Source organism: Megalobrama amblycephala, linkage group LG5 (genome assembly GCF_018812025.1).
Source record: "Megalobrama amblycephala isolate DHTTF-2021 linkage group LG5, ASM1881202v1, whole genome shotgun sequence".
In the NCBI taxonomy this organism is placed as follows: Eukaryota; Metazoa; Chordata; class Actinopteri; order Cypriniformes; family Xenocyprididae; genus Megalobrama; species Megalobrama amblycephala.
This window is the reverse complement of record NC_063048.1, coordinates 5,082,722-5,103,070: the sequence shown is the minus strand read 5'-3', so window position 1 is coordinate 5,103,070 and position 20,349 is coordinate 5,082,722. Positions and strand designations below refer to the sequence as shown.

The window sequence follows — 20,349 nt, the reverse complement described above, 5'->3', positions numbered from 1 at the left end:
AGCGTGGGGGCCATTCAATGGTATCAATTCCTTCATCCTCCAGAAACTGCCTGCATACTCTCGCCACATGAGGCCGGCTTTTGTTGTGCACCAGGATGAACCAGGACCCACTGCACCAGTGTAGGTTCTGACAATGGGTCCAAGGATTTCATCCCGATACCTAATGGCAGTCAGGGTGCCATTGTCTAGCCTATAGAGGTCTATGCATCCCTTCATGGATATGCCTCCCCAGACTATCACTGACCCACCACCAAACCGGTCATGCTGAATGATGTTACAGGCAGCATAATGTTCTCCACGGCTTCTCCAGACCCTTTCACGTCTGTCACGTGCTCAGGGTGAACCTGCTCTTATCTGTGAAAAGCACAGGGTGCCAGTGGCAGACCTGCCAATTCTGGTGCTCAGTGGTAAATGCCAATCGAGCTCCACGGTGCCAGGAAGTGAGCACAGGGCCCACTAGAGGACATTGGGCCCTCAGGCCACCCTCATGAAGTCTGTTTGTGATTGTTTGGTCAGAGACATTCACACCAGTGGCCTGCTGAAAGTCATTTTGTAGGGCTCTGGCAGTGCTCATCCTCACCCTCTGTAGGGTCCAGGTATCGCCTCATGCTACCAGCAGTGACACTGACCCTAACTAAATGCAAAACTAGTGAAAAACAGTCAGAAAAAATTAGTGGGGGAAAAAATTTCAGTGGCCTCCAACTGTACAACCATTCCTGTTTTGGGGGTCGTCTCATTGTTGCCCATCTAGTGCACTTGTTGTTACTTTCATTGACACCAAAGCAGCTGAAACTGATTAACAACTCCCTCTGCTACTTAACTGACCAGATCAATATCCCAGGAGTTTAACTGACTTGATGCTATTATCTGACTAAAAAGTGTTCCTTTCATTTTTTTTTTGAGCAGTGAATATAATTTATAATGTATACTTCTTTATTATATATATATATATATATATATATATATATATATATATATATATATATATATATATATATATATATATATATATGTATATATGTATATATATATATATATATGTATATATATGTGTATATATATATATATATATATATATATATATATATATACTTGAAATCAGACAAAAAGTATTAAAAATAAAAAATGTGTAAAAAAATATTTTTTTATAATTATATTATAATAGACAAAGTATGAATAGATGGATACAATAATACATTTATTAAAAAATTTTATATATTAATGGTATTCAAATATTAATGAGATAATGGCCATGCAAATTAGTGGAAAATGTGCTCTAATGCTGCATATTATGAAAAATATAATTAACTCTTTTGATTTTGGGGATTTGCGAGACTCACCTGTCTGTTTAGGAGTGCTTTAACTAAAGACAGTAAGTCTAAAAATAAACTTGGCCTTTTTAAAGAAAAATTATTTTCTTTTATCAAGTTGCATTACCGTCTACATCCATCCACTTCAGTCAAACTTTGTTGGAGAACTTCATGTTTTTGTTTTCAGGTACGTTCATGAGATGTGTAGAACTTAATCTTACTAGATCACTGTGTTCTGCCAGAAAACCCTCAGCAAGCTCAACTTTCCAGACCTGTTTTTGTTTTTATAATTCTGTTAGCCTAGTTACAATTTTTATTATATTTTGTTGACACTGTTTGCTTTGCGGACTCTGCCATCTGCCTCCATGATAGGTGGTCTCTGTTAATAATGAGTGAGATATATTTCACCATTCACTTCTTTTTTTAGCCATTCAATAAGTGCTAGTGCTCGGCCTGATTTTAATGTAAGAGACGTCCATTCATCCGCATGGAGTCTGGTTAGAAGACGTCTGCCAGAGCCAGACTCAAACCTGTCCCGAAGCCCAGACGCCTGCAGCTCCACGAGGGAACGCCGGCCGGATGTTTGGGGTTGAAATGGGTTGGGATGTGGAAGTACGGCTGCCACCTCCAGTCCAGGTGCTCACGTTGACATATGTCAGAAGCTTTCGGGTGCCCGAATCAATTAGCTTCTCTCGTGTCGAGCAGGGAGGACAAATTGGCAAAGTGTTTTGTTTAAATAAATGGCCTTGGTCTAGTTTTTTCCACGGGGAGCAAGGCTTGTAGGAATGTGTGGTCTCATCGTTCTTAGAAATAAGTTGTTGCAGCATCGTCTGTTGACAACACGTTTACTTATTCACACCGTAGCAAAACCATAAACTGAGACCTCCTGGCTGTGGCCACACTGTTCGAAATTGTGTAACATGGTATATTTATTGAATTTCATTCCATCATCATGTGGTTTGTATATAGTAAGCTCATGTTTTGCTTTATGAAGCATCCGTTTAATTGTCATTTGGGACCATTTTGGAACAAAGAAGAGGTGCTGTTTGAATAAACCCTACTTTGACACAAATCCCATTCGATTACTTTTCTAAGCCTTCAGATTTTTGCCTGATGGACTATAAAACAGGCAAAAAAACTCCCACAGACTGACACTGAAGGACCCGGGCCATATCTAGAGACCAGATATTGTTTTTGATGTAAATGGGAAACACTTATTTTATTTATCGAACTGCCCGTCTCACAGGGACTCTGAGTTTCGGCAAACATTGATAAAGTCCACTGCCAAACATCACCATTTAACCGCAAAACACAAGCAAAACATTCTGTCTTGTCGAGCTGTATGAGTTTGTGTTCTGGTGATAATGCTGCTGCATTAGTGTTTTTCACTAATTGTTTTTGACAAGTGTTTTTCCTCTGATTTCTCATTGTTATGAAGCAAGACACGGGGTTGCTTGGAGACCAACGTTGAAGGGAATTGTTTTGGTAATTGGGCGAATCACAAGAAAACACGACCAGGTCACGTTTCAGCCCAAATTAAAAGAAAGAAATAAGAAATTATATCTTAAAGTAAATAAAATACCCATATAGACATAAAAACATAAAAATGTAAAAAAAAAAATAATAATAATAATATAATACAATACATTTTTGCATTGACATTTTATTGACTTGAAGCATATTTTCCTCTTTTTCCTCATTTCTGCAGTCTGAAATGCTTTTTTTATTGCAATTTCTTATCATTTTCATTTTTTTTTCATGATATATATATATATATATATATATATATATATATATATATTTCACTCTCTTAATTTTTAGTAAAATATGAGCCAGTAGTGTTTTTGACAGGTGTTGTGTGATTATCCATGTCACTTACTTTTAAAACAACGCAATATTCCTTAGAAGTTCTGCACCGTAACAAGTGGCCCTCAGGTTTGTGTTAAAAGTAAAATTAAGTTTTCAGCCATCACATTAGGTTTTCAGGTGATGTGATCAACCCGTGAGTGAGTTTTCCAGTTAAAGAAACCTAAAATCTGCCTGTCTCATAGGTGAGTTCTGAAAATATCGGTGCTTGTTTTATTTTGCTGTCTTTCAAAGGAAATGGTGTAATTGATCTTTACAAGGACGCTGTGAGTGGAATTCTCCTCAGTCTTCCTGTTACCTTTTCCAGTGTAATCAAATAATGGATTTCATTTCAGAGCGCCGCAGTAGCAGAGGAGAGGAAATTATCTTCAGCAGGCTTGTTTATTTGACTTCTGCCATTCTGTTGCATGAAAGCTCTGCCTTCTCCTCCGGCACTGTAACGTGACATGAACCAGAGACCCGTGGAGGCCAGTGTCACTTGAAAATGTGTTGTAATTAAAATTGATCTGTCTAATTAGGTAACAAGACCTGTGTGCTTTCCGCAGGCCAGGAATCTGTCTCTGAAGTCCTTGGCACTGAATTCATAGTTGTGTTGAGCTATTTCAGTGTACTGCTAGTATATGCAAGACTAACACGTTTGTTTGTTTGTTTGTTTGTTTGTTTGTTTTGTTTTGTTTTTTGTATAGCATAATGATGCATCATATTTCTGACCTGGTCTTCATTTACTCACCTTTGTGTCATTATAAATGCATATAAGTTGCTCTTTTGAAATACAAAAGCTGTTTAAGCTTTGTTTGAGCAAAAAGTTTAGATAAAAGTTTCCTGCGATTGAAAATAATTAAAATTTTCAACATGGTGAGTGAATGATAAACTTTGATTTTGCCCACAAGAATATCAATACGTTTGATTTTAGTTGAAGTATTGTTCAGCGTTTCTTTAAAGGGGACCTATAATGCCTCTTTTACAAGATGCAGTATAAGTCTCTGGTGTCCCCAGGATGTGTCTGTGAAGTTTCAGCTCAAAATACCCACAGATCATTTATTATAGAGTATCAAATTTGCCCCGATTTTGATGTGAGCTAAAACACGCCGTTTTTGTGTGTGTCCTTTTAAATGCAAATGAGCTGCTGCTCCCGGCCCCCTTTCCATAAGAGGGCGGAGCTCTAACAGTTTGCCCTTCAGTTGCTCAACAACAACAAAGCTGGAGAATCTCACACAGCCAAAATGACAATTCAAACCAGAGTCGGACACTGATGGAGAGACTCAGGAAGAACTTACAACTTTTAGAATGCATCTGGATGTTTCTGAACGGTTAGTGGATAAATTTACGTAGTTGCTGTTGACTTAATTGTGCCGTCATGTTAATTGTTTGTGCAAATCCAGCATTGAATTGACCCTCGTTTTTTAAGCCGTTTGTTGTGTTCTTTTAGCATTTATTTCTATTTCTGTAAAAGAAAATATCTCCCTTTGCATTGAACTTTGAGCATCGTAACTTTGCAAATGTTGTTTATGCTCAAACGGCAACATTTCACACTAACTAAAGTTAAAAAAGTGAAATCATAATCAAGGACCTCTTTAAGAGAAAACAAAGAGTGTTTTTCCTGTGGCCAGCTGTCAATCAAACCGTCATTGGCCCCTCCCTCCTCCTCTGTATTTACATATCAGATTCGGTCTCCTGTGTTTTCAGGGAGACCATAAACGATAATATGGAGATGGGTAAAAACACCCTCAATCTTATGAATAACTCTGTAGTATGATAACTCAGGCATCTCAGAAATGGTAAAACAGTCCTTCGCCGCTCGAGCAAACTGTCAACAGCCTCGGCTCCTGAGCCACTGGAAAAAATCCACAGAGATCCTAGTGTTCATGAAGTCTCTGAGCCACCCCGAATGGAATAACCACACCAACTTCATTTAGCCTCACTTCTTTGATCAACTTGTAAAATTAGAGCAATTACTAAAATTAATCTGATATTTTGCAGAAGACCATTTTATGAGCCAGGAATTGCAAATGGTACGGAAAAACCTTCCTTAAGCCTGAAAAGAGCCATACTGTGAGACTTTTAAGGGATCATATTCCCCCCCAACCCCTTTGGGCCAAATTCAATCAAAACCTTTCCTTAAAATGGATTTGTATGCATTTAAGGAAATAAATGATTATAAAAATGCCTTTTTATTCCTGGTTTTCTAGTGCAGATTAAGTCGAATAGGTCATAAAATTAATGTATTATTGTACAACGAGTCAAAATGCAGAGTATATCAGAATACTGTCCTTTATAAATATAATTCCTCAGACAAGTAGTTCTGGTTTCTGAGGATGATGGGAATTTTGGCTCGGATACGTGCGGAGAGTGAGGGATGAGATTTTGCATACTTACAGCCATTTTTGTCTATTAAAAACTATTCCTCTCTGAAACGGTGGGACAGACATGGCAGTCGGTATGTCAACCTTGGTGTGATGCCAGGCCAGAGAGATCTATATTAAACTCTTCTGGCGCGCGGCAGTAAATGCTCCCCCTGTGTGTGCATGTGTGGGGTCCGTTCTGCTTGCAGACTTCACGCTCTCATGTACGCTTGCGAGCAAATATATTTATGACCAGCAAATGTTTACAGACGCTGAGAATTGCTTGTGTGTATTCCAGGACTCAAGGTGGATTAAGTTTTTACCTCTTCATGAAGAATAGCATCTTTTTCTTTTTTGGACGAGTTGTAGTCAGTTTATTGGCCCTACACTCCGGAGTCGAGGATATTTCAAGGGCCCTTCAGTGGCTTTACCAACAAGAGGTCTTTATTAAGGAGAGCATGTCAATAGGTTTCTAGTTTTTTTTTTTTTTTTTTTCCCCCAATGCATTTTCAGTTTAAATTTAAAATGCAAACATTTTTAAAAAGTTTTATTTTGTTCAACAGTTATATTTTTATTCTGTTCAACTGGGTGGAGCTCACCCATTTCTGCAGTTTCTATTTCTTTAAAATCAAAAGTGAATGAACTATATTTATAGTTGCGGTTAAGCACATTTTCAAATACAAATCAAAGCTTATAAATCATATAAATAATCAGTCGGAATTATTTTTTTTAAACACAATTAAACCCGTTAAGTTCAGAATTTTGTAGACACCGATTACCTCAAAAAATTTAAGTAAAGCAACTCAAATGTTTTAAGTAAACAATAATTCTAAATAACAAGTCAAACTGAAAATTATTAATTTTTAATTTTATTTAATGTTTAAGTCCACTTTACTTAAAACTGTTGTTTACCATATGTAATGTTTCTCATTTTTCATTTTTCCCATTCTCAACCTAACCATAGGCAAAGCATGCTAGGAGCTTGAAATCTGCTGCAACTCAGTTTAATGTTGAATGGATTCTTCTGATGTAAAGCAACGACGTGATGTGGATGATGTCACTTTATGTTGCTCAGTAAACTTAAAAGTAATAATTTAAGTATATGGGTTTACTCAAAGTTGATCTACAGAAAAGTAAAACTAAACTCCTCGTTCAGAAAATGTAATTGTTTTAAGTTGCATCAATGATTTAACAGACTTTAATTGCAGTGTACTCAATCTTTATAAGCTAAGTACTGTTTGGGTTTACAGTCCTTTAAATAGTTTTTGTGTGTGAGATTCACGCAGATATTTTTTGATGTCGTCTTTTAAGTTGTTTCATTGCTTTCAGTAATAATTGTTTTGATTATTACTTGAAGGTATTTCTGGATGCTTGTTTCTGCCACAAAAAAAAAAAAAAAAAAAAAAATGTAAAAGATAGTTGCGACTTTTTATCGCTCAATTTTCTCACAACTTTTTTTTTTTTTTATAAAGTCAGAATTGCAAGATATAAACTCGCAGGTCTGACTTTTTTCTTGAAATTGTGAGTTTATATCTCGCAATTCTGACTTTTCTCAATTTTCTTTTCTCACATTTTCTTATTTACGCAATTCTGACTTTATAACATGCAATTGCAAGTTTATTTCATTTTTGAGAAAAAAAAAAGTCAGAATTGTGAGAATATATCACACAATTCTGAGAAAATAAGTCACAATTGCGGAAAAAAAAAAAAAAAAAAAAACTTTGTTTTCAGTGGTGGAAAAAAAAGCTTCCATAGGAATTTGCTTTACATTTTTCAGACTGTAGTGTATTTTGTTCTCATTTATACTATGAGTGCGTCCTCAACATGAAATCAACTTTTTAACTAAGGAAACCAGGTGTACAAGTAATCAAATCTTGCTCTTTTTATGTGTTTGTTGGTATATACATCACAGATCATTAGCTGTGTTTTAATTAAGTTCACTTCAGTATATTTTTATAGCACCTTTCACATATGGTTCCAAAGCAGTTTTACAAAGAATAGTTTTGTTAAACTCAATCTTCCTTTTTTTTAATTTTTTTTTTTATCCTTTTTGTAAGCATGGGTTTAAAAATATAAGTATGTTAACACTACAGTCCTTCCATGAGATTTGCCATAATTCTAGAGCGTTCATGGGATATGTTGATTTACATAAGAACAGCTATCATTTCCACCATGATGAATGAGCTGTTTTTCCTCTTTTGGCAACAAAGTGAAATTATAGCACTTCACCAGACATATTTCAGTACAGGTTTTTTGTCCTCCTCAAGCTTAAAGATTTAGTCGCATGTGATTTAGACATTCCTCTGTAAACCTCTCATGCACTGGCTGATAAAAGGTTTGAGATGATTATGTCTTTTTAATCTTTACATTAAACCAGTACACATAAAACAAATGTTAGAAACGCTGCTATAAGTAAGTAATCCTGCTTCTAGGCTGTTTGTCTTGTTTCCATATCCAGACCACCATCACGTGGTATTTTGCTGTGGCCTGCTCATTTTTATCTGCTGTTTTGATGCATTTCTCTCTGTTTACATTGTAGACAAGGACATTTTCTGACACATTTGAGTGCAGAGAGCAGAAATAGCAAATTTATACGTTATTGCACAAGACCTGAAGCTCATATCAAGCCATAAGTGACTCAAGCCCTGCTCTCAAAATGAAACTTTTTTTTTTTTTTTATCAGTTTCCTCAAGGTCTGTAGACTGCACATGCAGTGCGTCAAATGTGCTGATTTTAAAAACATCTTTTGGTAGATGTTACCAAGCGCTGATTGTTGCATACTCCCATTTTCTTTGCTGATTGAATTGCCTTTCTTTCCTCCCTCAGCTCCATCAGGCCGCTGAAGTGGCCCTCCTGAGAGGGGCCAGGGTCATTTCACCAGAGGATATCATCTTTCTAATGAGGAAAGACAAGGTAAAAGCAGACAAATATGAGACATTACCGCAACATAATTCATTACCCTTCATATTTATGGACTACTGGTTTGGTTATTGAAAAGTTTTATTGCTTTTGTAGTTCTGTTGCTTTTCAATCACAGGTTGAAAGCAAAAATCAAGGCTGGGTGGTATAATAAAACATTATCTTGATATTTTTGATCTTTCATAACTTTTAATAATCTTTCTAACCCTGTCTAGTATGTGATTTCGATGGAAGCTCTTTCTGCCTTGAAATAAAAATAAAAAGTCACAATTACCTTTTTTATCTTACAATTGTGACTTTTTTCTCAGAATTGTGACATAAACTCACAATTGTGAGTTATAAAGTCAGAATTGCATAATATAAAGTCAGAATTGCAAGTTATAAAGTCAGAATTGTAGTTTATATCTTGCAATTCTGACTGTATAACGCACTTCTGATTTTATAACACGCAATTCTGACTTTATATCACGCAATTGTGAGTTATATCAGTTCTGAGGGAAAAAAAAGTCAGAATTGTGACTTTATATCTTGCAATTCTGACTTTATAATTCGCAATTGCAAATTAAAATCTCGTAATCCCGAGAAAAAAAAAGACAAAACTCGCAATTCTGACTTTTAAGACGCAATTATGAGTTTATATCTCATTATTCTGAGATAAAAAGTTAGAATTGTGAGATAAAATGTTTTTTTGTTTTTTTTTTATTTAATTTAGTGGCGGAAACAAGCTTCTATAGATTTCAGTGAATTAGTTTAATGCAAAAAACTAAAACACAAAGATGTATAAATATATCAGTCAATCAAATAAAGGTTTTTCACTGAATATTTTTATATATAAATATTTTCATTTAAATAAAATGTACATGATGAACTTAATTGAATGATGATGCAAATTCATTTTAATATGATTCATTGAAATGGGCAATCTGAACTGCTTTACAGAAATGAATCAAACTTACCACTATTAAATATATTTTTTTCTACTGAGGTTTATTCATTTTTGCAATATTACGATATTCATAATGCAGATTAATTCAATATTGCCAGCAAAATTATGAATGTATCATACAGCTAGAAAGAATTACATTTCTTGAATGTTATGGAGAAAAAAGAACTTTGTTAGATAGATGGAGATTGTTTTAGTTTAAACGCTAAGTCTGTTTTTTGTGTTTGTTTTTTACTCTATAAGAAAAAATTACGGCGGCTCATCAAGTACATGCAGTTCAGAGACTACAAATCCAAAGTCCTAAAAACCATTGACGATGAGGACCTGCTGGATTCAGGTATGATATGTGTAGTATTTTCTGATATATCCGGAATTTCTTTCATGCATCTTAAACCTGGCTTTTTGATGACGACAAACAATGAATCATGCATTTTTTTTAATGTTTAATCACGTGTATTGCTGAGAGAAAGTAAGATGCACTCTGATCACTGTCATATTGTATTATGCCATTCTGAAAGAATTCAAATCTTTTAGAACCGTTAATGGATCCAAACATTATGAAAATGGTTTGCTTCCAAAAATGATTAAAAATGGAACCGTTTCTGAACGAGAACCTTTTTGTGATTCCCAACCCAATTTAACATACTGTACTTTCATATATATTGCAGCTTACCATGTTTTCCTTTATGAATGATTTTCTCCTTAAGATATTCAAAACATTTTCCCCCCATCAACAGCATTTAACATTTAGCCATTGCCTTAAATGACAAAGCCGTGCATAATGAGCAGAGTCGAGCAGGGTAATTTTGTACGCCACAGTCAATCAGCAAGAGTCATTAACTAAACTGCAGACAGAAGCTTTGGCATCAATCTGCTTTGAACAGCACTCCGCCGCCCTCATCAATATCACCAAAAAATGAGGACAAGGGAGGAAAACCATCCGCAGAAGCAGCGGCCTTCCCGTGTAATGTCATGCGGAGTATCATTAGGACTCTTGCTCCTCATCTAGAGTGTAACTTGAGAGAGAACATTGAAATGCAGCGTTCCGATTGCACAGTCCGGAGTCTCAGTGTCTGAACGCAGATGCTTTTCCATAGCTTTCTCTTTTTAATTTGTGGCTCTTCTGCGTGTTGTTTTGGTTCTGAAAGTTTGTGACCCTATCCGTGACGCCTTCAATTGGGAGATTATTGTTCCTTGACTATTATCTGCATTATTGTATGCAATATAAAATATAAGAGGAATTGTTTCAGTGTGAGGAGAGAACAGCCTCTCTGTCCTCGGGGGCCTGCGGTGGGAGCCTGCCTGTGTTAGGAGGTGGTTTTTCTCTGGTGTGGTGTGTTCGGAGGGTTGCAAAAGAGGGCAATGTAGAGCAGTGGGGTATTGATATCTTTCCATACAATGTTCTTGAAGTGACCCTTAAAACAAAACTAAACTGCAAATGAGGAACTTCTGTTATATTCCGCTATTGTCTTTTTTAGGTTGATCAGCAGATTTGGGGTGAGATACAGTGTAGCATGAGATTGTCATTGTGAAATCCTTACTACGTATTTCTACATGGTCTTATTGTGAGCAATTCATCGGTGCATGTTAAAATCTAAAATGATTTCCCTTTTATTTTCCATATAGAGGAAAATAAAACACTTTTTACCATGTGTTCAGTTCTCAGTGTATAAAATTTTTATTCTCACATTTTTTTTTTTTTTTTTCTCCATTGAATATCCTGTTTCACTCGGAAATACGCATAGTTACGGAAATAAATTGGGTTGCAAGCTCTGTTGCTTGAGCGGTGGGTCGTGTTTAAACTTTTAGGGCCTTATTTTAACGATTTATGCACATGGTCTGAAGATCATGGCGCAGGTGCTCTTAGGTTGTGTCCGAATCCACTTTTGCTAGTTTAATGGCAGAAAAAATTTTCCCAAAGGGTTGTACCTAGTCTCTTAATGAGTAATGAGTGTGTTGTGGGTGTAATGTGCAATAAACCAATCAGAGTGTCATTTTCCCAGTCCCTTTAAAAGCCAGTTGCTCTTGCACCATGGCGGATTGCTATTTACATGTCAGAATATAGACACCCTCAACCTGACAAGTCACTTTAAATACATGTGTGTATTGCCACGATTGGTCAAATTATTAGCCAATTTCATTCATCATTACTGCAAATAGGTAATTCTGATACATGCAATGACATTGTAATCCTTTTATTTTTAATATTTGGCATGTTTGTGTGCTGCTGCGCGTCCCTGTGCATGTAACAAGCAGAGTGTATCTGCGCTGTGCACCCGCCTATAGGTGCATACTAACACGCTCTTTAAATAACACAAAATAAATAAATACTGTGCCATTGACTTTAGACCAGGTTTTTGTTTGGTCAGTTGTGCAGTCATTTTTCAATTGCCTCAAAATAGCAACACGCCAACAATGCACCTGAACACACCTCGTTTTCAGACCAGCAGGCCCATAGGCGCACAGGTGGGCATGAGTGCATTTGCTATTTTAAACAATGTGGTGCTGGACGTGAAAATAACTGCGCTGGGATGAAACTAGCCAAAAACACTTGTGTTGCGCCTGATGTCGCATTGCGCCGGGTGTATGGTAGGGCCCATTGACATTATTGTTCTGTAAACAGAAGCTCAGTTAAATTAAGTTACTAGTATTTATTTAGTTAGATTTTAATGCAACATTTCCTCATTATTATTGTCCAGTTGAACACTTTACACCTATATGTTCAATTATCAGTATAAAAACAGATCTTGCCCGTTTTTTCTGGTTGAACATCCTTTTTCACTTGGAAATACAAGTAGTTACTGGAGTAAATTGCAAGCGTTGTTGGTTGAGTGGTTGGTCGTATTTAGACATATTGTTCTGTAAACAGATGCTTTGTTAGGTAAGTCAAGAAAAAAAATGCATAGTATTAGCACAATTTATCACACAATACAAAAAATAACATTGAACTTAAACGCAGTTATCGCTTAAACGCTTTAAAGTTGCGTTTTGTTTTTTGTTTTGTTTTTTTAACTATGGCTCCAAATGCTAATCCATCTGAAAACATTGCGAGTTTCGAGTTTCACTTCATAACGACAGTTGAGCATCCTTTTGTGAGATGATGTGGCTTCTTACACAGGATAAGGCAGTCGTGTGTTTATTAGCCATGTTTAATCAATCAAAGCATTTCAATCTTCTGATTCAACTAGGATGATAGTATGATGCCCATAGGGATTTCCTGGAATGACACACGTGTTATCTTCTTCATATTTGGAGTTTCTGCCCAAGAGCACCCTCTGGCTTTCAGATGGAGATGCATTTACCACTGACCACAGAGCCATACAGCTCTGACAAGCTGTGCATAAAATAAACGCTGCCTTTGTCAAATCGCGTGCGGTTTAATCACGATAAATCATGCAACCCTAGCACAGTTTTTAATCTTTTGATCTGCTTGATCACCCTGTTACAGGCACATTTAAAATTCCATTTTGTACTTGTACTTCTTAATTTTGAAGGATGAATCCACTAGATCAAATATGTTTTATTAGTGTTTATTTAGTTTATTGTATCAAATGTCAAATTAAGGATTCTTTAAAGCCAGAAATGCACTACTAATTATGTGCGTCAATATATTTGTATCATTTAAAAGCGAGTTTATACAAAGTGACTTTTTTTACCATTTGATTGAATTGCCCCGTTTACAGAGGAACTCCACAATTACAGTCTGTTCAAGGTTGTGCCGTGCCAGGACCAGCGAACTTGAAGCCCATAAAACAAGCTGTTATTTAGGTGTCATAAATTCATTAACCTTGATTAAACATTTTCTGGGGCTATTTCTGTCATTCACAACCAGACGTTACTTCACAGAAGAGTGTTTAATCAGTGTATTTCCTTTCATTTAATTAACATTTTCCTTCTTTTTTCATTTTCCCACCCTGGAGCTTTAGGCCTGTAATGCCCACTGACGCTGAACCGCATGAACATGCTGGAAAAAGTGAAAGTCATTTGCTGTGGTAGAGCTTGAAATTATGCTGCTGTGGGAATTATGTACATAGTGAACAAAACATGTGACGCAAATGAAAAATCATTTATATTCGAGGTTTTTCTTTGAGCTTCTAGATTTCATCTCTGCTCTGGGCATTCATCAGCCAACTTTATCAACTTCATTAGGTGCATCATGGGATATTTTTAAACACTAGTGAAGGAGGAAAAATATTTGATGGACACTTGATGTTGTTTTTCCACTCCAACAAATATAATATTATACTTTTTAAAATTTATGTATTTATTTAGTTATAATTTTTTATTATATATATATATATATATATATATATATATATATATATATATATATATATATATATATATATATATATATATATATATATATATATATATCAAATTTGTTTTGCAAAAAATCTGAATGAGATTGTCATAGATTATGGCAAAGAATAAACTTTTAAGAGCACTAACCTTCCCTTTTCCCTTTTTTTTTGTATAATACCCAACGCATAATTTAAATCCATTAATTGGAACTCTGAGCGACTAAACAGCAACCCACTGCTGATATTATGTGCACTTATTTTTTTCTTATTCAAACAGTTCATATTTTTGTTCTATAGCAGATTTCACATTTACCTATATTTTTAAGATATATAGATTTGGCTTTCAGAGGCCTGCCATGCTTCTGAGCCGAGATGACTCAGGTAAAGAACACAAAGCACTAGAGGCAAGTGGGCCGCTGCATCTTGAGTCAGGTGTAAACAACCCCAGCTGGCCTGCAGATGTGTGCTGGATGGAGAGTCAGCAAATCTGCCTCTTTCTGTCCTCTTACAGACAAATACAGCAGCAGCAGTGCCAACAAGAGGCAGCGTCTGGCGCAGGACTTCCTGGGCTCCATCGACCAGACGGGGGAATTCTTGTCTTTGGTGGAGGAAGAGGAGGTGGATGAAGTCAAGCAGGAACGGCTGGAGGTGAGTAGGAGGCAAAAAGCCACCGACAACTCCCAGAAATCTGCTTCAGCCTGAACACCCAGAGCTCAGCATGCCAGTGAGGGTGGACGGCACAGAAATTCAAGGGGATTACCCTGCGGTCACAGAAAGAGGGATAGCAGTTCATTCTTTCGTGATAAAGACTGGCCAAACTAAATAAGGCCTGTGTCGTTTTCACGAACCACCTGCAGTTCAAGTGTTTACATGCACAACAATATGATAACTCTCAAAAATCAGTTTATTATACAAATAAATAAGTTTTACATGCAAATCAATAAAGTGGGAATGCAAGAATTCACACGATTTTGAAATTAACCGATTTTTCTCTGATAGTGACGTCAAAACCTAAACATTCTCATGCTTAGTCCAAAATGTTGACTGGAGACATGGCAGAAGTAATATTTTACCTTACACGCGGTCAGATCATTAATCAGACTATGATCAAATATATGATCAAGACAGTGCATGTAAAGACACTCATTGCTATTACTTCCTGTATTTTAGTTGTTGTTGTTTTCCTAAAAGGTACTTACAAACAGCTATTGGAATTGGAATTGGTATTTTAATGCACATTTTGTTTCTCTATCTAAAACCTAATTATATGTATTATATATAAATTTTTTTGTGAATAGTTAAGGATATCAGAACCTTGTTAATTATTATTTTAAACTTTTCATCAACTTCGGTAGGCTTTACAAAAAAAGAAATTGCTGATCTCTAGTGATGTCAATTTTTTTATCGATCATTTGTTGGTAAAGGGTGAGAGACCAGACATTTTTTTTGTTAAAGGGATAGTTCACCCAAAAATGAAACTTTGATGTTTATCTGCTTACCCCCAGGACATCCAAGATGTAGGTGACTTTGTTTCTTCAGTAGAACACAAATTATGATTTTTAACTCCAACCGTTGCCGTCTGTCAGCCGTATAATGCATGTCAATGGGAACTTCATCTATAAGGGTAAAAAAAACAAAACACGTACAGACAAATCCAAATTAAACCCTGCGGCTCGTGACGACACATTGATGTCCTAAGACATGAAACGATCGGTTTGTGCGAGAAACCGAACAGTATTTATATAATTTTTTACCTCTAATACACCACTATGTCCAACTGCCTTGTGCACGCCATCCGGTGCGTGAGGTGTGTACGCGCTCTGGCGTAGTTTAAAGGACGTGCTTCCGCTTTCCGTATTCTCAAAAAGCTTATGCTGTATGTCCTACCCTTCCCTATTCTACTTATGGAAAAAACGGAACTGGCACCGAATGCAATGATTGGACAAACATTTTAAGGTCCTGAGACTTCTACAGAAGATATATGTACATGCTTTGATATTTAGACTTCTATAAGTCGTTAGTAGAATGTCTAAAGTGAACCATCAAAAGGGTTACCTTGTTTTTTATTATTGTGTGTAAGAAGTAGTCATTGACAGTTGGTAGTCATTTTGGAACAGAAGTTTGACTTAAACAAGGTATTTAAACACATTAAATGTAGTTGTGAACCACAGGAGCACCTGCTTTTGAGACGACACTGAAAAATGTGGTTTCAGTACTCGTGTTCCCTAAAAAACAAGAAGCCGAGGCTCCAACTCCTGTCAGTAGGTCCGACTGGGTTTCATCCCCTCCACTAGTCTTAAAATCTCATTTGAGTTTCCATTGTGATGTCAAATAAGCTGCGAGTGAATCAAACAATGGAAATGGGGTGTAGATTTGACATGGCAAACGTCATTATGAAATCAACAGGAGTGTTTTCGGTCCAATGAGGGAAAATGATGAGGTGAAGCGATTCTTTATCAGTACAAATCAGACATTGATGCATCATTAAATGTTTTTAATCTCTGTGATATGAACGTGAACTCTTGTGGCATAAGCACAGGAGTCTTTATAACATCCTTTTGTTCTCACTGTGCCAAGTGAAATAAATGGCCACAGCTGAAAGATGTAATTAAAGGTCTGAAGCAAGAACCGTGGACAAGGGGGTATTACCATGAGACTTTATACGTCCCGTCTCAATTAAAACCAAGCACCAGTCTGTTCTGGATGTGGCCAAGAAAGCCTGCGGTTTCCCCCAAAACTTTGTTCCTACTGAGTGTTTTAATGGGTATGTTTTAGCTATCAGGACAACCTTTTGGGAATAAGGAACCATATCCTTCTGGGCCTCCCACTTTGCCCCACTCATGAAGTCCTCGAGAGAGGAGCTTTATGGTTTAACCACACTTCACTGTGCTGCTTTATCTAGTGCCCTGTTCGCCCCGCAGCCACCCCCTTGTCTTCTTTAACTAGCTCTTTTAGTGGCTAAGAGCACATGTCTGGTTTTCCTGTGCTCTTCCATCTGCTCGCCTTACCTGGTGCATATAGACCTTATGGGGTGATTATGTATTTTCGGGTGCGGGGTGTTTTTTTGTTTTTTTTTTGTTTTGTTTTTTAACTCAAATTTATTTTTGACTTTTATTTCTTTGCTAGTAGCTAGCTAGTGGCCGACCAATTTTTTAATAGCCAGTGTAGAAGCATCTGTCTGTCTGTCTGTTACGAGTTTACTTGCATTTGATGTGTGCAGAATGTTAAATTGTTCTTACATTTTTGCGAACATAACTTTTTCATAATTCTAAAGTTTTTTAAATTCTAGAGCTCATGTTCAGTTTTTAATTGTATATTGTGGCAAGCAGGGCCTGGGATTTTATGTTGGTGTTTTGTTTTAGTTTATGCAGCAGTCTTCCATGAGGGCATGCATTTACTTTCGTTTTGTTGTTTATTTTGTCATTAAAATTACGTTAGTTTGTCAGTTCCTGATCTTGACCAAAAATTGATGCACTTCTTAACAGAAATACTGTCGCCTCTGGCTTGCTTACTTGGGGACACTTGATATTTAGCAATATTATTTATTTGACTGTACTGACACGATTGGTTGAGAACTGACCTGAGCTGGATGATGACATCACTCTTTTCTGCAGAGGTGCTTTATAGATGACTCATTTCATAATTGATAAAGTTTACACACAGATATTGAACTGAATTGGGGGGGGTAAAGACATTTATAATGTTACAAACAATTTAAAATTCATATTGATGCTTCTATCTGTTATTTTTTTATTCTTTAAAGGATCCTAAACTAAATGCATCACATTTCTAGCAGCACAATTGTTTTCACTGGTAATAATAAGATAATTTATTGATAATAATTAGAAATGTTTCTTGAGCATCAAATTATCATATTAGAATGATTTTTGAAGGATCATGTGACACTGAAGACTGGAGTAATGATGCTGAAAAGTTGTCTCACGATATTGCCTTGTGAGGGTGAAATTAGGGTAGAATATGCCACCACTACTTTTACAAACCATTTAATTAGGTTGAATAATGGTTGATCGCTTCAATTCTATCCAGCTCATCCAACACAAGAGACATTCGTAATGCATCAGGAATCAGAGTTCACCGATCACGTGATGAGAGTAAGTGACGAGATGACTAACAAGATTATGGCGGAGAATTTGTTGCACAACAGAGCCTAAGTGTCTGACAAATGTCTAATCTTATAGAATGCACGCTCAGCACCACCACTCCCTATTCACAGAGTATGCGTGATTGTGAAATCGAAAGCGAAAGTAAAATGCGAGCGTGCATTCGCGATTTCAGTACCCTGCATTTTGAAAGCGGCTCCCTGATGCATGCAAATATCTCCCAATATGAAAGCTATTTGAGTTGTGTACTTGTAACCATCTTTTAGCTTTGTATCATGCTCGAAGAAAAAAATTGGTCTCTATTTGCACTTTGAATATTGAGAGAGTACTTTGATAATGGTTGCACTTATTGTTTGCCCTTAATAAGACTAAGAGAAAACTGTGTTATTCATTTTTATTTATACTGCTTTTATTTCTATGATCAATTTGTGGAAAGGAGTTCAGTTAGGAGGTCAAAAGTTGTAGAAGCTCATAAATCATGCATAGTTCTAAGGTCTGAAATCATACAGGAGAGAAGCCAGTTCAGTCAGTTTGTGGGAAAACCCTTTTACAGTGCTTGAGTATTGTTGTGTTTTACTGCATATGATAATTCATACTAAGAAAGTTAGAACTGAAATGACATTCATTACATGATAATTAGTTAAATAGTCAGCACCTGAAGGCTATTTTTCTAGTCATGTTTTTCGTTATTGAGGATTTCTTAAAAATATTGTGTAAAAATCTCATCTCATCACACCCCAGCTGTAATTAACCTCTGTAATTACATATATAATTACTCTTTTGACCCTTCCCCTACCCCTTAACCCACCGTTAAACCCAACTGTACCACATAACCTGTCCCTAACCTTACTCATATCCCACAGCAAAAGTGTTTTGCAAAACAACATCAACACAGTAAATACATTGTACTTATTTTTTTATGCAAATACATAGTAGTTAAGCACACCTAATATAAAATGTGACCAAAACTTTTGAAAGGTAGTGTATTCAATAATTTTATAAATTTATATTATATTGTGTTCTATAAATGTATTATTTAAAGCTGCAGTAGGTAACTTTTGTAAAAATGTATTTTTTACATATTTGTTAAACCTGTCATTATGTCCTGACAGTAGAATATGAGACAGATAATCTGAGAAAAAAATCAAGCTCCTCTGGCTCCTCTCAGTGGTCCTATTGCCATTTGCAGAAATACACCGCTCCCGGTAAGAAACGACCAATCAGAGCCAGGAGGAGTGTCTTAGCAGTGTCAATCAAGCTTGTGTGCGCTGATCACACCCCTCTCATGCACAGCGCCAGCGCGTACAGCCGTTCAAATTCAAGATTACCGCTGTGCCGCAGCTTTGCTTATGGCGGACAAACAATCCAAACTGCCAATTCCTGGAGTGGCACCTGCTCATAAAATAAAGACGGGTCAAGTCAAGTCAAGTCACCTTTATTTATATAGCGCTTTTTACAATGCAGATTGTGTCAAAGCAGCTTTACATTGATAACTGGTACATAATTTGGCTGCACAGCAGCTTACATAATAGTGTCAATGCAGGCAGATCAGAAGCACTGTTGAATAAATGTCAAGAATACTATTGAATATCAAATGTCAAGTGTCCCCAACTAAGCAAGCCAAAGGCGACAGCGGCAAGGAACCCAAACTCCATCAGGTGACATCAGGTGGCAAACAAGTGGCAAATAGGTGTTAAAATGGAGAAAAAAAAAAACCTTGGGAGAAACCAGACTTAGTCGGGGGGCCAGTTCTCCTCTGGCGAACAGTGCTTTGTTACAATCAGGTTGCTATCATAAGTCTGATAGGATTGCAACAATCAAAGTATTTATTTCAGTTCCATCCAGTTGAGGATCGTATTCATCACGCCGGTACGGACGGTCTGTTGAGGAACTGTGCTACTGGCTGTCGTGTCGATGAGGCCTTCACAATGGATGATCCAGTTGACTCGATCTCTGCTGATACTTCAGGGCTGCGTTGTGGTCGTGTCCAGTTGAGGATCGTATTCATCACGCCGGTATGGACGGTCTGTTGAGGAACTGTGGCACTGGCTGTCGTGTTGATGATGTCTTCACAATGGATGATCTAGTTGACTCGATCTCTGCTGATACTTCAGGGCTGCGTTGTGGTCGTGTCATGGCACCGGTCCTTGGTCTCAGCTGGATACGGCCCAGATCCGGTTGACTACGGTAAACCTCGGGATAAACGGAAAGACTAATATTAGCGTAGATGCCATTCTTTTTCTGATGTAACGAGTACATCTGGTGTTATAGGAAGTGTTCCCGGTTCCGGCTGACCTAATTTATGCAGCCTAATAATCCTTTAACGGATTTGAAAATATAAATTGATAATGTGTTATGTGTATGCCAGGTTAAAGAGATGTGTTTTTAGTCTAGATTTAAACTGACAGAGTGTGTCTGCTTCCCAAACAATGCTAGGAAGATTGTTCCAGAGTTTAGGTGCCGGGTAAATGGAAAAAGACAGATGACGATGATAAAAAAGCCAAAAAGAAAGAATTAGATAGAGCCCGAAATAAAACGATGGTA

At 36.8% G+C, this 20,349-nt stretch overlaps 1 protein-coding gene across 4 annotated transcripts in view; it reads left to right on the top strand.

Annotated features, from left to right (window-relative positions):
- supt3h (SPT3 homolog, SAGA and STAGA complex component) overlaps window positions 1-20,349 on the top strand; it is a 146,658-nt gene that overhangs the window by 92,964 nt on the left and 33,345 nt on the right. For all 4 annotated transcript variants that reach the window (XR_007184866.1, XM_048190388.1, XM_048190389.1 and 1 more), the window contains 3 exons: window positions 8,345-8,431; window positions 9,624-9,717; window positions 14,196-14,332. Coding sequence is in view for 3 of the 4 variants with exons in the window: in XM_048190388.1 (XP_048046345.1) it covers window positions 8,345-8,431; window positions 9,624-9,717; window positions 14,196-14,332 (318 nt within the window). In the remaining variant the exon portion in view is untranslated. The remainder of the gene's footprint in view (window positions 1-8,344; window positions 8,432-9,623; window positions 9,718-14,195; window positions 14,333-20,349) is intronic.